This window comes from Microcebus murinus, chromosome X, assembly GCF_040939455.1.
Source record: "Microcebus murinus isolate Inina chromosome X, M.murinus_Inina_mat1.0, whole genome shotgun sequence".
Classification (NCBI taxonomy): Eukaryota; Metazoa; Chordata; class Mammalia; order Primates; family Cheirogaleidae; genus Microcebus; species Microcebus murinus.
In genome coordinates, this window is record NC_134136.1 from 104522070 (window position 1) to 104538326 (window position 16257).

The window sequence follows — 16257 nt, forward strand, 5'->3', positions numbered from 1 at the left end:
GGCTATTTTCATTTTCTCAAGGTGTTACCCAGCAATCAACAATTCTATGTGTTTTTGTTTTTGTTTTTCTCCACTCTCTTAGCCCAGCTTTTCCCGATTCTGGGAAGAACCGGGAAGAGAAAGCCAACCATTCTCATTTAAAGTATGAAAGAGAATCTCCCAGGGCTTTCTGGACCAAATAGCCTATTCATTCATTCTGATGCACTCTTTTCTCTTTTGTAGCATACATTGAGGATGTGGCAAGATGTGTAGATCAAAGCAAGCGGCTGATTATTGTCATGACCCCAAATTATGTAGTTAGAAGGGGCTGGAGCATCTTTGAGCTGGAGACCAGACTTCGAAACATGCTTGTGACTGGAGAAATTAAAGTGATACTAATCGAATGCAGTGAACTACGAGGAATTATGAACTACCAGGAAGTGGAGGCCCTCAAGCATACCATCAAGCTCCTGACGGTTATTAAATGGCATGGACCAAAATGCAACAAGTTGAACTCTAAGTTCTGGAAACGTTTACAGTATGAAATGCCTTTTAAGAGGATAGAACCCATTACACATGAGCAGGCTTTAGATGTCAGTGAGCAGGGGCCTTTTGGGGAGCTGCAGACTGTCTCGGCCATTTCCATGGCCGCGGCCACCTCCACAGCTCTAGCCACTGCCCATCCAGATCTCCGTTCTACCTTTCACAACACGTACCACTCACAAATGCGTCAGAAACACTACTACCGAAGCTATGAATATGACGTACCTCCTACCGGCACCCTGCCTCTTACCTCCATAGGAAATCAGCATACCTACTGTAACATCCCTATGACACTCATCAACGGGCAGCGGCCACAGACAAAATCGAGCAGGGAGCAGAATCCAGATGAAGCCCACACAAACAGTGCCATCCTGCCGCTGTTGCCAAGGGAGACCAGTATATCCAGTGTAATTTGGTGACAGAAAAGCAAGGGACATCCCGTCCCTGGGAGCTTGAGTGGAATCTGCAGTCCAGTGCCTGGAACTAAATCCTCGACTGCTGCTGTTAAAAAAACATGCATTACAATCTCTAGAACACGAGGAAAAACAGGGTCTTGTACATATGTTTTTTGGAATTTCTTTGTAGCATCAGTGTCTTCCTGTTTTACCATGTCTCTTACCATTACATTTTTGACTTTGTTTTATATGTCATTGGAATTTGTAAATTTACATTTTTTTTAAAGAAGAGACTGATGTATAGATAGAAAACCCTTTTTTGCTTCATTAGTTTAGTTTTAGAATGGGTTTTTATTTCCTTTTTTTAAAGTTTATTTTGCTTTTAACATTTCCTTGGGGTGCTTGGACAAATCTATCCGATGGGACAAGGAGCACCGGATCCTCTCTCGGGTTCTGCCTAGGATCAACTGGGCCACGTCGGCCTTCAGAGAGCAGTACAATGAAGGCCAGCATTGCTATTCGGGGAAGAACAAAAACATGAGAACACTTGTTCATAGGAGGGCCCTCCAGTCAGAGCCCTGAATCTCTTCCTTGTCCTGTCTCTCCCCACCTCTACCTTTCTAATGGCGGCATGATGTGCAAACTCTGCGGAGGGGTGGGGGTGGGTCTACCTGTCTTAACATTTAATTCACTGCTCTACAGAATACACTCTAGACCCAAAGGTGTGCTAGTCACTTGACAGTGACTACTACAGAGTACTAAGAAGAGAAGATCAAGGGCATGAAAATGGGGAGAGTGTTGTTTCCGTTTTTTAAATGAGTTGACGTACCCTTATATATATATATATATATATAAATATAAATATAAATATATATAAAGACAGCAAAACAAAACAAACAAAAAAAAACAAAAAAAGAAAAAAAAAACAAAAAAATCAAACCCTATATTTGATCACTTCCTGGAAAGGCATGAATGTGTTTGTGGCTATTTTTCTTTAATATTCTACTTCCTCTTTTCCCTCTATAATTTTTCTGCAAATGAGATTATGTGCAAATGCCAGGGAAGTTAACTCAAAAGGGTGAATCAACGCAAGTCAAAATGAAATTTACATTGAAGGCTTCCAAACCAAAGGGAAGGACAGGATGTGTCATCAAATATGTTTTGTCACCTTGTATTATACAAAATATTATTTTCTAAAAAGTCAGAGAAAATCTATGAAACTTATTATTGTGGGGTCCCTTGTATTTAAATGTTAACTCGCTTGTATTTAATTTTCAATGCTACATTCAAAATTAAGTGGTTTCAGTTTGTGAACATAAGCAACACTTCTTAATATCAAGGTGTTTAAATAAGAACTCAGGAGGTCAAATATATGGATACCAACCGAGATCAGTATTTTTAAAACAAACATTATTTCCACAAAATAGTTTTTAAAATAGATCAGAAAGTGTTTAAAATAATTAATTTTACTGTATAAAGAATTTGCTTTTTTAACTATATAATTCTATCTTTCAGAAAACAGAAAGCTGATGCTCCCAGGAAATTCATCCCTTACCATTTAGCTTTATGTTTGAAGTCAATGACATAAGCAGCTAATTCATATTCATGTTAAGGACAATGCAAAATCAATCACAAAGGAATCTTCAGAGGGCAGAGTTATTAAAAGAAAATATTACCTATGTAGCTTTTAGTTAAAAAAAATCAATGTGATAAAAACACTGATAATAGAACTTATCCATTAATTTAGTGATTCATTGTAGGAACTTCCATCCCAGTTATCATCTTTGGGCTTGTGTAGTGACTACTATATGTTTGGTGTATTCTTACCACCATATAATGAGAAAACAACTCTACAGTTTTGGTCACAATACTAAGATGTGAGCTGGCCACAAAAACAAAAAAATAAGGTATAAACTGAAGTAGAGTTCACTGGGGAGAGTAAGATTGAATTGCAAATGTATGAGAGATGAGTATAAGCATTTTGTAACCAAGCAAAGGTCTCAGTATCTGTGTGACAAGGTAAAGGAGCCTTGGGATGTGTATTGATTTTTATTTGCTTGAGAATGTTTAGCTCCCTGACAACTCGCCTGGGTCCTTCTCTACAATCTGTTCTTTATTCCCTTGCTCCCCTTGGATCTGTGTCACATTTTCCACAAACCAGGATGGAAGCTGCAAGGACGTGTAAAACTTTAAGGTCAGCTTTGCACATTGAGTTATTTTCAGAATTCGAGAAGGCCATTATTTACTTTGTACTATGGACACCTGTCAGGGACTGGTGGCAGTGAAACTTATTGGACTGGATTCCAAATTCCCCAGGGCTCAGAAAACTGTAAACATGGCAATGGCCTGGCTTATTTCTTTGTTTTTATTTTATTTTATTTTTTTAAAAAAATTTTAAGTGCACGATGGAAGTGTGGAATAAATGTAGAGAAAGTTATCAGACCACAGTCATATTTTAGGCATCCATAGGTGTTAATTTAGCTGTATTGGGAGTCCATTTTTTGTTCTATTTTTAGTGTAGATTTAAGCATTTTGAATAGCATGATTCAGGGATTGATGGATAATATTTGATATTCTCACAACTTAAGAAACTTCTTTTCCTTTAATGCTTTTTCATATTTAAAAAATGAAAGAAATGCAAAAGAAGCTACCTATGGCTTTAGAAACATTCCTCCCAAGTATTCCTCTATCAGCTCCATGTGAGAACAAATGAAGGAAACTGTCATGTGTTCACGTGCTCTATGTTTAACAAAAGCTCTGTTAGAACTCACAATAAAAAGAGAAAAAAATGTATTTCCCCTAGTGCTTAGGTTTCATCCTTCTCTTTTAACGGTGGGGGCTGTGGGGGATAAGAATATTCTAGTTGTAAAAACAAAGTTGAAAGTGTGACTATGTTAGCCAAGCTGGGAGAGAGAATGGACTTCCAGACTTGGACATGTGTGATGTTTGATTTTGCCTGCTTTTCATCAATCACCGCTTGGGCTCTGAATGACACATTATGGATTCAAAAGTCCATCTGGTTCTTTGTGTAACCTCTACTTGCTGCTTATGAGCGTCCTACCCTTTATTCTGGTGCTCAAAACTTTTATTATTTAATTTTTACTCCATTCCTTAGGTCTTCTATGCGCAGAGAAGACATTTGTATCTCATATAGCCAGCTGATTTGAGTTTAGATCAATTCTATAAAAAAAAAAAAAAAAAAACTAAGACATGATGTGTCGAGACCTGAACCTACTATATTTCTATAACTAAACACCTGATTGTTCAAACAGTAACCATTTTGTGATTATTACTTTCTTCGTAGTATATGTATTTGAACCATATCAACTTAATCTTAAAAATATAGATGGTGGTTTCTTCCGTATTTCATTATTATCTAGCATTTTATAACAAGAACAAATATTAACTGAGAGCCAACCCCTAAACTGTAAGTAAGTTTTGTTTATCCTAGAATAGTCATTAACTTTTCAGATATCATTCATGTAAATTGAGATTACCATTTCTAGGAAAACATTGATTCGTACATTTGTGAATTGTTTTCAGATTCTGAAATGATACCCTAGTTCTCCTTTTTCTAAGGAGTATTTTTTATCTTGTGCTAATTTCTAATTTCTTTCTTTTTTATTAGCTTAAGTTTATATTAGTCCCAGAAGAAAGCTTATTTAAATTTAAAGAATAACATCAGCATTGTACAAGTGAAATGACAGAATGGAACTAAGAATATGAGAATACACAGATGCAGAAGAGGAAAATCTCTTATTATGTCTGATCTAAACTTGGTCATTAATCCCATTATTGACATCGTTGATTAATAGAGGTGAAATATTGTTAAATATGTTAGAAATCCCACCTACAGACACATATTCCCTATTGCTGAAGATTTTTTTCTAACAACATATACTGTTATTACAAAGAGATGATGATGGGGCTGGGTTCCTTAAAAGGAGAAGCTTGTCAATGGAAGCAGAGGTTATTCTTCTCCTTATCTCAAACCTTTCCCATTCTATTGTTCTGAAAAAAGAAAGTAACTAAAGGTCAAATTTTGATTATCCTTAATAATAGACCTCAAACTTGGGTTCAAGGATACCTTTGATCTATAAAAACGATTAAAGAAAATGATGTAGCCCTAAAAATTCCAGACAAAATTGTTAATGTGTATAAAACTGTGTCTGTCTGGGTGTGACTTTCAAGACATCCATCACCTAAAAAAAGCTATTGATGTTTGGATTCAGAAAATATTCTCAGAAACTGATATTTAGATAAACCCATGTATCTTGCAAGCATTGTTGTGTATACCACGCCTTACCTTCATTCGTGAAAATTTAGGGGGTGATTATTGTTCTTCTAATAGAGGCAATTTCTCTTCCAAAATGGCCTTTTTGGGAGACTTAGTATATAGTGAAGAAAAACTTTGTATGATGACAAATAATTCATGTACAGATAAATAAGGATTGACTATTACTATTGTGATAATTTACTCATTTCTTCACTCATTTAAAAAATAGTTTGGGGGTAATATAAAATCATGTAATTTGGCAATGATGCCTTATTTCATTAAACTCCTTTATGATTTGTGTTTAATCATGTTTCCTACAACAAAATTAAGAATTCACTTAGTACAACCAATACAGGAAGAGAAGAAACAACCATTTGACATGTATTTCCAATAAAATAAGCAATTTTCAGATGCACACATTTAGAATTGGTTATAAATTTGATTTTCAGCAACTATGTTTTTTTGCCAGTTTCATGATTTTGATATGACTTTGGAGCAATATGAAGAATTTTGAGAATGAACCAAAGTGAGGTGGTGGTTATTTAGTTTTACTTTTTACTTGTGATTAGTAAGCAAGGCAAAAGTTTGTGCTATGTTGATAAATTGAGATATTGTCACAAAGAGCAGTAAGATCTGATTAAATTTGAATAAGGTAACAGGATGATATGATGATGGTGATGATGATGATGATTTCATTCTAATCCTAATCTTATGTGCCTTGTCATCATCAAACATCTGTCACATCCACAGAAAATGCCCAGACTAAAAGATAAAGAACTCAGATCCCATCACCCATTAAGTACCATTTCTTCCTTCTAGACTCAGAACACAAAACATCTCTCCATCTCTCCATTTAGACACATAAGATACATATATATGTATATATATGCATATATATATGTAAATTCCTCCTGCTCATTAGAAAATTTTTCCTTTGAATAGCCTCTGTGTCCACTGACAAACTTGTTTCTGGATTGCTTCATTAAAGTAAAGTAAGGTACTGTTGTTCTACCATTCACTACCTTCATTGATGCATCCCCCATGGTCCATTAAGTCTGAAAAGTATGCTCTTTTTAACAAAGGTGATCATTCTAAAAATATCATTACACTGTGTTCCCTCCACTACTAAATGAATAGAATCCAAAAAACTGCATATGAACTTGAGAGTATTACATGTAATATTGATGTTGTGTAAATTTTAATCTTCATAATCCAGATTACGTTAAGTTTCAAAGGGCATGCTGTGTCATTTAAAAAAACAAGATTTAATGTGAAATGACATTATTACATAGTGCATGAATATGTGGCAAAGTAATTTGGATCTATCTTTACTAGTCAATGAGAGATTAAATTTGGGAGATTGGATGTGAGTGTTTTAGGTTAATTCTCAACTGAAATGAAGACATCTTAATGTTAGGATACATGGGCAGTTGTCCATATTCCTTGCAGTATATGACCCTGTTAACTAGAGTCTTAGTGTATTCTTTCCACCAAAGTAGTGGAGGTATGTTCATATAATCTGCTATTGAATTGCAAAAACTTTTACATTTGCAGAGTTTGTGGGAACCCAAACAGGAAAGTGGATTTACTCATTTTCCTCTGCTGGTGTTCAAGTCATATTTTAAACTCAGACACTCTCAGATCTGTTCAACAGTCAGTAAAAAGTGCATTTTTACATAGTGTTTCCCTTTAGTTTTGCCTACCCTCTTTTGATTTTGTAAACTCTAGAATGTATGTAACTCATGTGTAGGTGATGGAGGCGCTCCTTTTTTTTCTTAGAATACTTACAATTATATATTTGGTTTTGCTTTGACTAGCAATAGGAAAATAGACAAATACAAGTGTAAAAATGAGAAATTTTAAACTCGAATTATAATTTGTGTTTTATAGTCGTTTCATAAGTCTGTTGCTCTCTATGAGTATGCTCTCTATATATCCTGTAAAAATAAATTTATATGTTACATAGAAATTCAAGAAATTAAATTATTTATTAAGCTACAAATGTTTCTTCTGGTTTCTACCTGATCGTAGATGAAAATAAATTAAATAATGTGTTGTTGGAAAATATGTAAGTATGTTTGTTAATTTGATAACTCTTGTTATACTTTTCCTTCCCTCTCTGTTTATGTCTGTATAAGCTTATAATTCTTAGGCCTAATTCCAATTGTGATTGTGAAGTAAGAGACTTAGGAAATGCCTAGTTGGCTGGAAAACAAAACAAAACAAAAAAGGAAAACCTTCCTTAAAAATCAAGTCCATTTACAGTCCCTCTTTTGTCCTCACTACTGGATTATGAAGAGGTTTGAATCACCAACTCAATCACTTGAAAGTCATCACGTTAATGGTCTTTTCAAGGTTAAATTCCACATTTTTCCTTTATCTATTTCATAAAATTCTTTGAGAAACAGAAATGAAAGGAACGATAACATGTGAGTCCTTCTTTGATGTTTCTCTTTCTTATTTCTTGCTCCCTAGGTATTTTGTTCCTTTCTTTTTAAGGTACTACTCACATAAAGACCTTAAAATAAAGTCCCCTCAGGTAATATTTTAAAGTGACCAAGATCTTTAATCATCTTGTTTTTCTACTCTGTTTGCATCTACTTGTAGTCCACAGTCATTCCTAAAGGGAAATGTTTTTGGCCTTACTTTTCATTTTAAGTTTAAGGTAAATAGCCTTTTTATTTATTGATTTGGGGGGAGGGAAATGGTGGTAAATCTTTCCATCACAGGCATACCAACTGAACAACCACACCCTTCTTAGAATGAATGTGCTATTTAAGAAGAATTTATATCTTAGAACACATTTTTAAGAAGCACTTATCAAAGATGAAGCAGAGATAAATCATTATGAAAATTTAAGGTAATAGTTTCAAAAAAACCCATAAGGTTATTTTAGGCTGGATTTCAAAGTAATTAACATATTTAAAATTTCATAAAGCCATTTCTACCTCAATAGGGTTTTTAAATGTGCGAAAATAACCTCTATTGAAAAAGTAAAACTTCATAGGGATCATGACTCAGTGTATAATTTCCATAGTATATTTTAAATTTTGAATCATATCATAAGATATGACCCATTATTAAAAATATCTGGAGAGAACGCTATAGCTGCAGAAAGTTTGGGAGTATTTGTGCACTTCAGACACATACATTTTCAGAAATTTTCAATTACGCTCATTGACAGGTGGTTAAAAGACTGATATTAATGGAACATCTTATCTCTAGAAGATTCCTAATATCAGATCTACATTTACTGGCAAAATAGAAACAGAGAATGAGGCAAATATTATAATAGTAGTGACCCAATCACTTACCACTTGGGATTTTTAGCATTAATGTATGGCCTGTCAGAGTAATTCGACCAAATTCCTTGATGAACTTGAATTTTCAATCACTACTTGATGCCCAATGACACTGTTATAAGGTGATGTAGGTAAATGCAGAATCCAGGTGTGTGTGTGTATGTGTGTGTGTGTGTGTGTGTGTATGTGTGTGTGTATACAGGTGGGGTAAGGTTCTGGAAGATAGAAAACATCTCAATTTAATCAATAGTTTAGCTAACTGCCCAAATCAGGGACTTTTACCCGCAGCGATATGTTAATTGATTTTGATGGTACACAGAGGGAGATTTTTGTTCAAATATTTATGTATTTGATTTAAAATTTGTAAAGATTTTTAAAAAATTTAAGTAGTACAGCAAACTCAATACTTTATGGATATTGTTTGTAGTTTTGCTTATATAGTAAAATAATATATACATATATGATTTAAATTAAAACATAGGTAAATAATAGTCTAGGAAAGGTAACATATGGCAAAAGTCATCAAGATTGTTTATGAAGGACTGGTTTATGAAAATCTAAGGCAGTCAATTTTCTAACCTCTGGCAAAGTAAATAAACACTAATAAAAAGTGAAACATCTCAAAAAATAGGGAGCAGAACATGCCAAAAGCCAGCATAAACAATAAACAGAAGTACAAGATTATGAAAATCAATAACTGGTTTAAATTAAGCAATGAAATATCCTAGTTCTCCTATTGTTCTTGGCAACAAAGAACTGTTTAGACAATTATGAACTTGAAAGGAAAATGCAAATCCTTTTTAGGTGGTCTCAGGCTGAAAGAAGCACCATTTCTCAGCATACTTTTCCTAAATGCAATGGGAAATTGATTACTAAACATTTTAATCTATGAATAAAAATAATGACTTTGGCATATTTGATTCTGTGACATAAAGATTGGTGAGGAGTGAAATAGTCCTTTCAAAGCATACTTCTAAGGGGCCTATTAGTAATAGTTAAAAATCCAGGGAAGATTTAAAAAGGCCCAAAGACCCAGAAATTCAGATGTAACTAACTGGTCTGGGATTTGTCCCAAATGTTAGCATTTTTTGTAGTAATCTCTCTAGGTGATTCTATAGGACAACCAGAGTTGAAAACTGTAGGAGCCAAACAGGTGGGTCTCAAATTTTAGACTTCAGAAGAATTGCCTGGAAAGCTTGTTAAAAATGGAAATTCACATTGAACTCCAACAGGACTGGAGTGGTGCACAAAATCTATTTACTTAACAAGCTTCTCATGTGATTCTAATGTGAAGTTTGAGAAACACAGGTGCAGCATTTGTTGTTTCTGTCATTAAAACTGTTGTCACTGTGTGGAAAGCAAAATTTAAGATTACAGCAGATAAATGTCAACATAAACTGACTCTTTTAAAAATAATTCCTCCCAAATTGTTACATCAAAACTCACAATGAATTCTTGATTTCAAAAAAGACCCGAACTATAGGCGATTACACTTTATTTGAAAATAACTCAAACAAGAGGAAAAATGAAAGAATTAGTCCAGAAAGCTGAGTCCAGCTTTGCCATGTAATATATGGCTTCAATAAAGCAATTGCACTCTTTAGCAGAAAAAAAAATAAGCTAATTAAAAACTAAGTGTTAGTTGACAACACATTTTCTAAGAAAATACAGTTGTATTGTCACTTCAGTTTTATTTTTAAGGGAGAAAAATAGCAAAATTAGACAGATGGCAAAGTTATTGGTTGTGAAAACAAATATATAAATATCAAATTAGTTGGACTTAATTAACAATTATTTTTCCCTCAAGTTAACAATTAATTCATCAAAAGATTAATAAAGAATTTTCCAAAGGATCTTTAACATAAGAATCGCTTATAGCATTTGTTAAAAGCATAAATCCCTGGCTCACATTCCAAAACAATTGAACCCCAGGAAATTTTTACAATCATGTAATTTTGTAATTTAGGAAACACTTTCCTAGTGAATGGCATAAAGTACAAGACTATATTCATATAGTGCCAATGAATTTAGTTAATTCTATGTGAGATGATCAGTTAAATGCATCATCTCTCATTATTTCAGCCAAATGACAACCTACACAACTGTGACAAGCCAGTTAGTTATTTTAGCCCTCAATCACTTATTCTGACAATATAGTTCCAGCCACATGTATTTATTTTACTGAGCTAATTTTGGCCTCTTTGTTTTGCCAGAAACGACTATCAGTGTTGAAGTTGCTAGCTTCTGTTTCCTAAGAAGGACGTATTATTTGATATAAAATTCTCACGAACCAATCATGTCCCTGGTCCTAAGTGCATATTTCAAGGACATGATTCTTGTTAGTTAAGAAAAAAAATATTCTTATACATCCTTCATAAAGTAGCCACATCAGAAAGTTTCTGGAGAGTTGGTTTTACATTTACACAGATTCCACTCATAACCTAGTGACTTCCATAGTCACTGTGCCATCTAGGGCTTTATAATACTAGAACATCAAAAAAAAATAGTCAACAGTAATTTATAAGGTGAAATCGAGGCTTTGATATTTCTACACTAAAGAGACAATATGCCAATTAAGCTTGATTTATTTTCAGAATGTATTCTGGACAAGAACAGTTATCAGCTGTGACACAGAGAAGCATTCAGTATACTAAATTGGTGAACATGTATGCATGCTTGTGTAATGTGTGTGCACTCTAAAAATACACCATCGATACATTTAAATAAGCTTACTCAGTATATGTGCAACATTAAATAAACACCTATGAGTTCCCAAGGTAATAGACTCCATCAGGAAATTACCCAGTGAATCATTTCTGCACAGGCTAAAATAAATACCCAGGTTTCTGTTCAACTCACTTTTCTTTAAAGACGTGCATTTTATCTTAAAAGAGAAAGTCAGCTCATTTTTACATTTCCCATAAAAAATTTTGTGATTGTCTCCATTTCCTATTCTTTCCATTGCATGGTAGCCCTGAATTATTTATTTATAAAGAATGCAGAGGTATTGCACTGAGCAACTATCATAAGAAAAGTCTGTGAAAGCACCAAAGTTATTACCATGGATTTCCTATCTTTTAGTCAATTTTATTTTTCCAGGGCTGTGAAATGACTTATTTTTTTCAGATTCCATTTAAATTATGTCCTTAGCAAATAACATGTCCGCAGCAAAACCTAACTTTAGAAATACAGTTACTGATAAGATTTTTTTTTAGTTTTCTCTTTACAGAATCGGTGTCATCACTGAAGTGAAATAGAAACACAATAGAATTAAGTAAATTTACAACTGACGATCTTATGAGTACTGCACCTTAAGTATTCTGCACCACGAGGTGACCTTGTATTCATAGTCATCTTCAAACGGGCATCTGAATAACTTGCTGTGTATCTTCATGAGAAAACTGGACATGGGGTGAGAAATCACAGGGAGGGGATAGCAGAGATTTCTTCTGGTGTAACGTTGGAGGAGTGTACTTTTGTGTTGATATTGCTAAAGATTTTACCTATGGCTTAGAGATAAGACTATATAGCTGACTGTAGCAAGTATAACATACTTAGCATTTGTACTTTCATGTTTAAGAGGGAAGGAGATCAGTCATTAAATATGAATGCTGCATATGTTAGCAATAGAGATAGTGATTTTGTAATTTTGATTGCACTTGCCTTAAATTTTTTTCCAAAAAGAAATTATATATATATAAACCAATATAGATGAGAATGGTTGAAGAACATTGTTTAGAAATAGGCAAGTTCTGCACTGATTATACTTTTTTACATAATTTAATGCATAACAGCAAAGTATATTTCCCAGATCCATGTAAAGAGTATATGAGCACATGATAACAGCAGTTTGTATAAGCACAAGGTGTTCTATGTTTAGATTAAAATTAACAATGATAACTTTTGGTGTGATTGCTTTAAATTTCAAAAAGTTGGATGTTTAAAGATAAATTTATTACTTGCATAAGAATATTTTTGTATAATACTGAGAAAGGTTTAAAAAATGGATTTGCTTTATGGAGTGCAACTTTCAGAGAAAATAAACAGGGTATGTGTCCAGTTTGTAAAATGTTTTCTTTCAAGATTACTCTTTCACTGGTTAAATGCGAGGATATGATGACTTGAAATACCTTTTTGTGTGAATTGAATAATACCACCAACAATAACAAAAAATAAAGCAATGTGAATAAGTTGCGTATGCAAACTTCTTTTAATCAATGCCAGTAGACCCTTGAAACAAAAGAGAATATCTATTTTTATAAATATCATACTAGAAATTATCAATGTGGTTTACCATTTGATGCATAAACATATATCCATTACAGGAAATGTATTAAAAAGTTTTGTCTTTTGGGGAATTTTTATTCTTCATTCTTCAGTCTAAAACTACATTTACTTTCTAATATTAAGAAGAATAAGACAAGTTAATAATAGCACCCCATACTTGTTAAATATTTATGACATCAAAACTAATATAAAAAGATAGATCTTGAATTTATAAGCAGTCAGTTCTGTGTGTATCTGTTAGTGAATATTTGTTATGTATATATTTATATCCCATAAAATATGGATATTTATATATATATATATACCTCCTGTGTGTACATATATATATATATATCTCCTATATGATATAACTGTACTTAGTTTAGATACCAGCTTTCAAATCTACAAATGTAATTGTGGGTTGGTTTGGGGACCAAGTAGTATCTACAAGGCTGCAAATGTCTCTTGAAGATTAAAATGAGAGATTAGATCATTTAAGGAAATGATAAGGTGAGGTAGGGGGATTTTCATATATGCTTTTTAAATATTATCCAGTAAGTGGTTTTAAGGAGGTTCTATAAACTCCTAATTAAAAAAAAATTAGAAACTGAAAAATAGCATTCTTTACTGGGAATAAGACTTGTGACAAGAAAACTAGAAAAAGAATCACATTTTTAAAATATGATGTATTGTATCTGCAGCACTATGGGCGTGTAAAAGCAATGGACTAATATAGATATTTTTTAAAGTTTGTAAAATATTTCTTCCAAGAAGCCAAGGGCATTAAAATGAAGACTTAACTTCTGGTATATCACAGATGTTTCTATACCCATGGTAAGTATTACTGCTTCTTAATGATGCACAGTTATTCTATATTTTGAACATCTGTGTAAAAGTTTGCAGTTATTACTATATTAGGTCGTGCCCAGAGGAAATGCCAACATCAAGAGTGGGTGGATGCAGTTGCTCAAAAAGTATTACAGGCATTTATTTGGAAAAGCAAAAGAACATTTCGATCAATAAAACAACAATAATGAAAACTTAACCCACAGAAGTTGACCCTTATGTGGTGCTTTTTCACCTATCCCCAATGGTCGTAACTAACATCACTGAATCAAGTATATGGACACACACTAACCCTAATTGTTTTTCTTATAATCCATCTATGAATTTGACTAAACTAACAATATAGTCCTCCTTTTTGTTCCATTTCTATGATCTCTGTCTTAAAAAATAAAGGAGGACACATACACACATGCACACACACAGAGTGGGTGATTTTTTTTTCTTCCAATGTTCTGAGCTTCCTGTTCCAGTGCTAGTAGGTTGTCACATAGATACAGTCCCAGGTCTTTATTGTGGTTACAGAATAAAATCTTTCTGTGCTGGTGTCAACAGATGCAAGGAGTCAGCTCAGGGAGGGACCACCTAGGTAGCACTTGGGTGGGCCTCCAAGGTTAAGGGTCTGAAAGTCTGATCTTGAGTTGTGTAAGTCTAGATCTGTTAACAGACCTAGGAATGATCATTCTTTCTTGCACAGACTCATGCTAATCAGGTATTTAATATACTGTCTTCAAATGACAATTATTAATTTTGGTCAAAAAGACAAGAATGTTCTTGTTACCTTGCAGGAAAGCCAAGTCATAATCAGAAGTTTGTTTGGGAAATGTGAACTCATAATGAGGAAAGTCAATAGAAAGTACTTAATGTCAATTTTTGTGACACATCTATCCCTAGCACTGAGAAATAGGTACTATTCTAAGTCTCTTTTCTGGATATTTTCTTCCTTAAACAGAGCTAGAAAGAAGAGACAAATTCTGACTATTGGCATTTTCTTATTCTGGATTCATAGGTGCCCCTTACCTTCTTACTAAACAGTATAGCTTTAGATAGAACAATATAGTCATGCCTGGTTCTTCCTGCCTGGAATATGGGTGTTAACAAAACTCCTCAGCCATCCATTTATAATCCCTGAATTTCATATCTGTAAAAAAAAAAAAGTAGACAGTAATACCTTTCAGGAGGGTAAACTGTAAAACTTTAGTCGTTCCTTGCTTCATTCATTCATTAATGCCAGGCATTGTTCTAGGTGCTGGGGACATGCTGGAGAATCAAATAGACAGTATTGCTGACTCATGGGTCTTACTCTCTGGTAGAGGGAAGACAAAAGGCAAATTCCTTAATCAATAAGAAAATTTCAGACAGTGATGCATGCAATGACAATATAAATTAGGAGAGTGTTATAGGAAGTGACTATGTGGAGAAGTTAACTTTCATAAAGTCACTATGAAAAGCTACTTAGAAGGGGTGAAATTATGGCTGAACTTAGAATCAAGAGGAGAGGACAGCCAGGAAAAGACCTGGCATTAACAGCTGTTCAGTCCAAGGGACTGGCTAATACAAAGACTGTGAGGCAGAAATGAGATGGGTGCGTTGGAGGAAGAAAAGGAAGGGTCACCATTGCTGGGTCATCATGAATGCAACTTAAAAGTAATATATATGGCGTATTATAGTAGGTGCTAAATAAAGGATAGCTAATATTGAAAGCAGCTCAGGGATCAAAACTTTTCTTATGTTAATGTTTAATGAAAATATGTGTCATATGTTTTGATTCTACCTTTTTTCCCCTAAAATATGTTTGAGTTGTAGTTTATCACTGATATCCAGGAATGTATTTCATAGGTTGTAATTAAGAGCATTTATCCTCACACCTCTAAGTATTTCACCTAATCAGCTGTAAGAAAAGCCAAAACAAGGCCCGGCGCTGTGGCTCACGCCTGTAATCCTAGCTCTTGGGAGGCCGAGGCGGGCGGATTGCTCAAGGTCAGGAGTTCAAAACCAGCCTGAGCAAGAGCGAGACCCCGTCTCTACTATAAATAGAAAGAAATTAATTGGCCAACTGATATATATATATATAAAAATTAGCCGGGCATGGTGGCGCATGCCTGTAGTCCCAGCTACCCGGGAGGCTGAGGCAGAAGGATCACTCCAGCCCAGGAGTTTGAGGTTGCTGTGAGCTAGGCTGACGCCACGGCACTCACTCTAGCCTGGGCAACAAAGCGAGACTCTGTCTCAAAAAAAAAAAAAAAAAAAAAAAAGAAAAGCCAAAACAAACCAAAACATCCACTGTTTATGGACTTGACATGATATTTCAGAGCCATGGGCTAGTTAAGGGTCTATATGGTTCTTGAAGGGAAGAGGGGCAGCAGAAGGTTGAAGATGGGCATGTAATGCCTGTCTTTGAACCGATGCAATAGTCTCCCACCTCTCGCCTCTCCAAGATGCACAAGGAAAGATTTAGGAAGGAAGATACGTGCAAAGAGGCCTGGGAGGAATGTATTGATTTAGTTCTCTATTGCTCCATAACAAACCATCCCTAAAGCTTGTGGCTTAAACCAACAACCATTTGATTATCACTCATGTGAATTGACTGGGATCAGTTGCAGTCAGCTGGGTGGTTCTTTTGCTGGTCTCACTTAGGATCTCTCGTGCAGTG

At 34.4% G+C, this 16257-nt stretch overlaps 1 protein-coding gene across 1 annotated transcript in view; it reads left to right on the forward strand.

Annotated features, from left to right (window-relative positions):
• The window catches only part of IL1RAPL1 (interleukin 1 receptor accessory protein like 1), a 1316165-nt gene extending 1300344 nt beyond the window's left edge, over positions 1-15821 (forward strand). Inside the window, exon 11 of the mRNA XM_012756926.2 lies at positions 223-15821. Within this exon, the coding sequence (XP_012612380.1) occupies positions 223-941 (719 nt within the window). The 3' untranslated portion in view covers positions 942-15821. The remainder of the gene's footprint in view (positions 1-222) is intronic.
• The last annotated feature ends 436 nt before the right edge of the window (positions 15822-16257 follow it).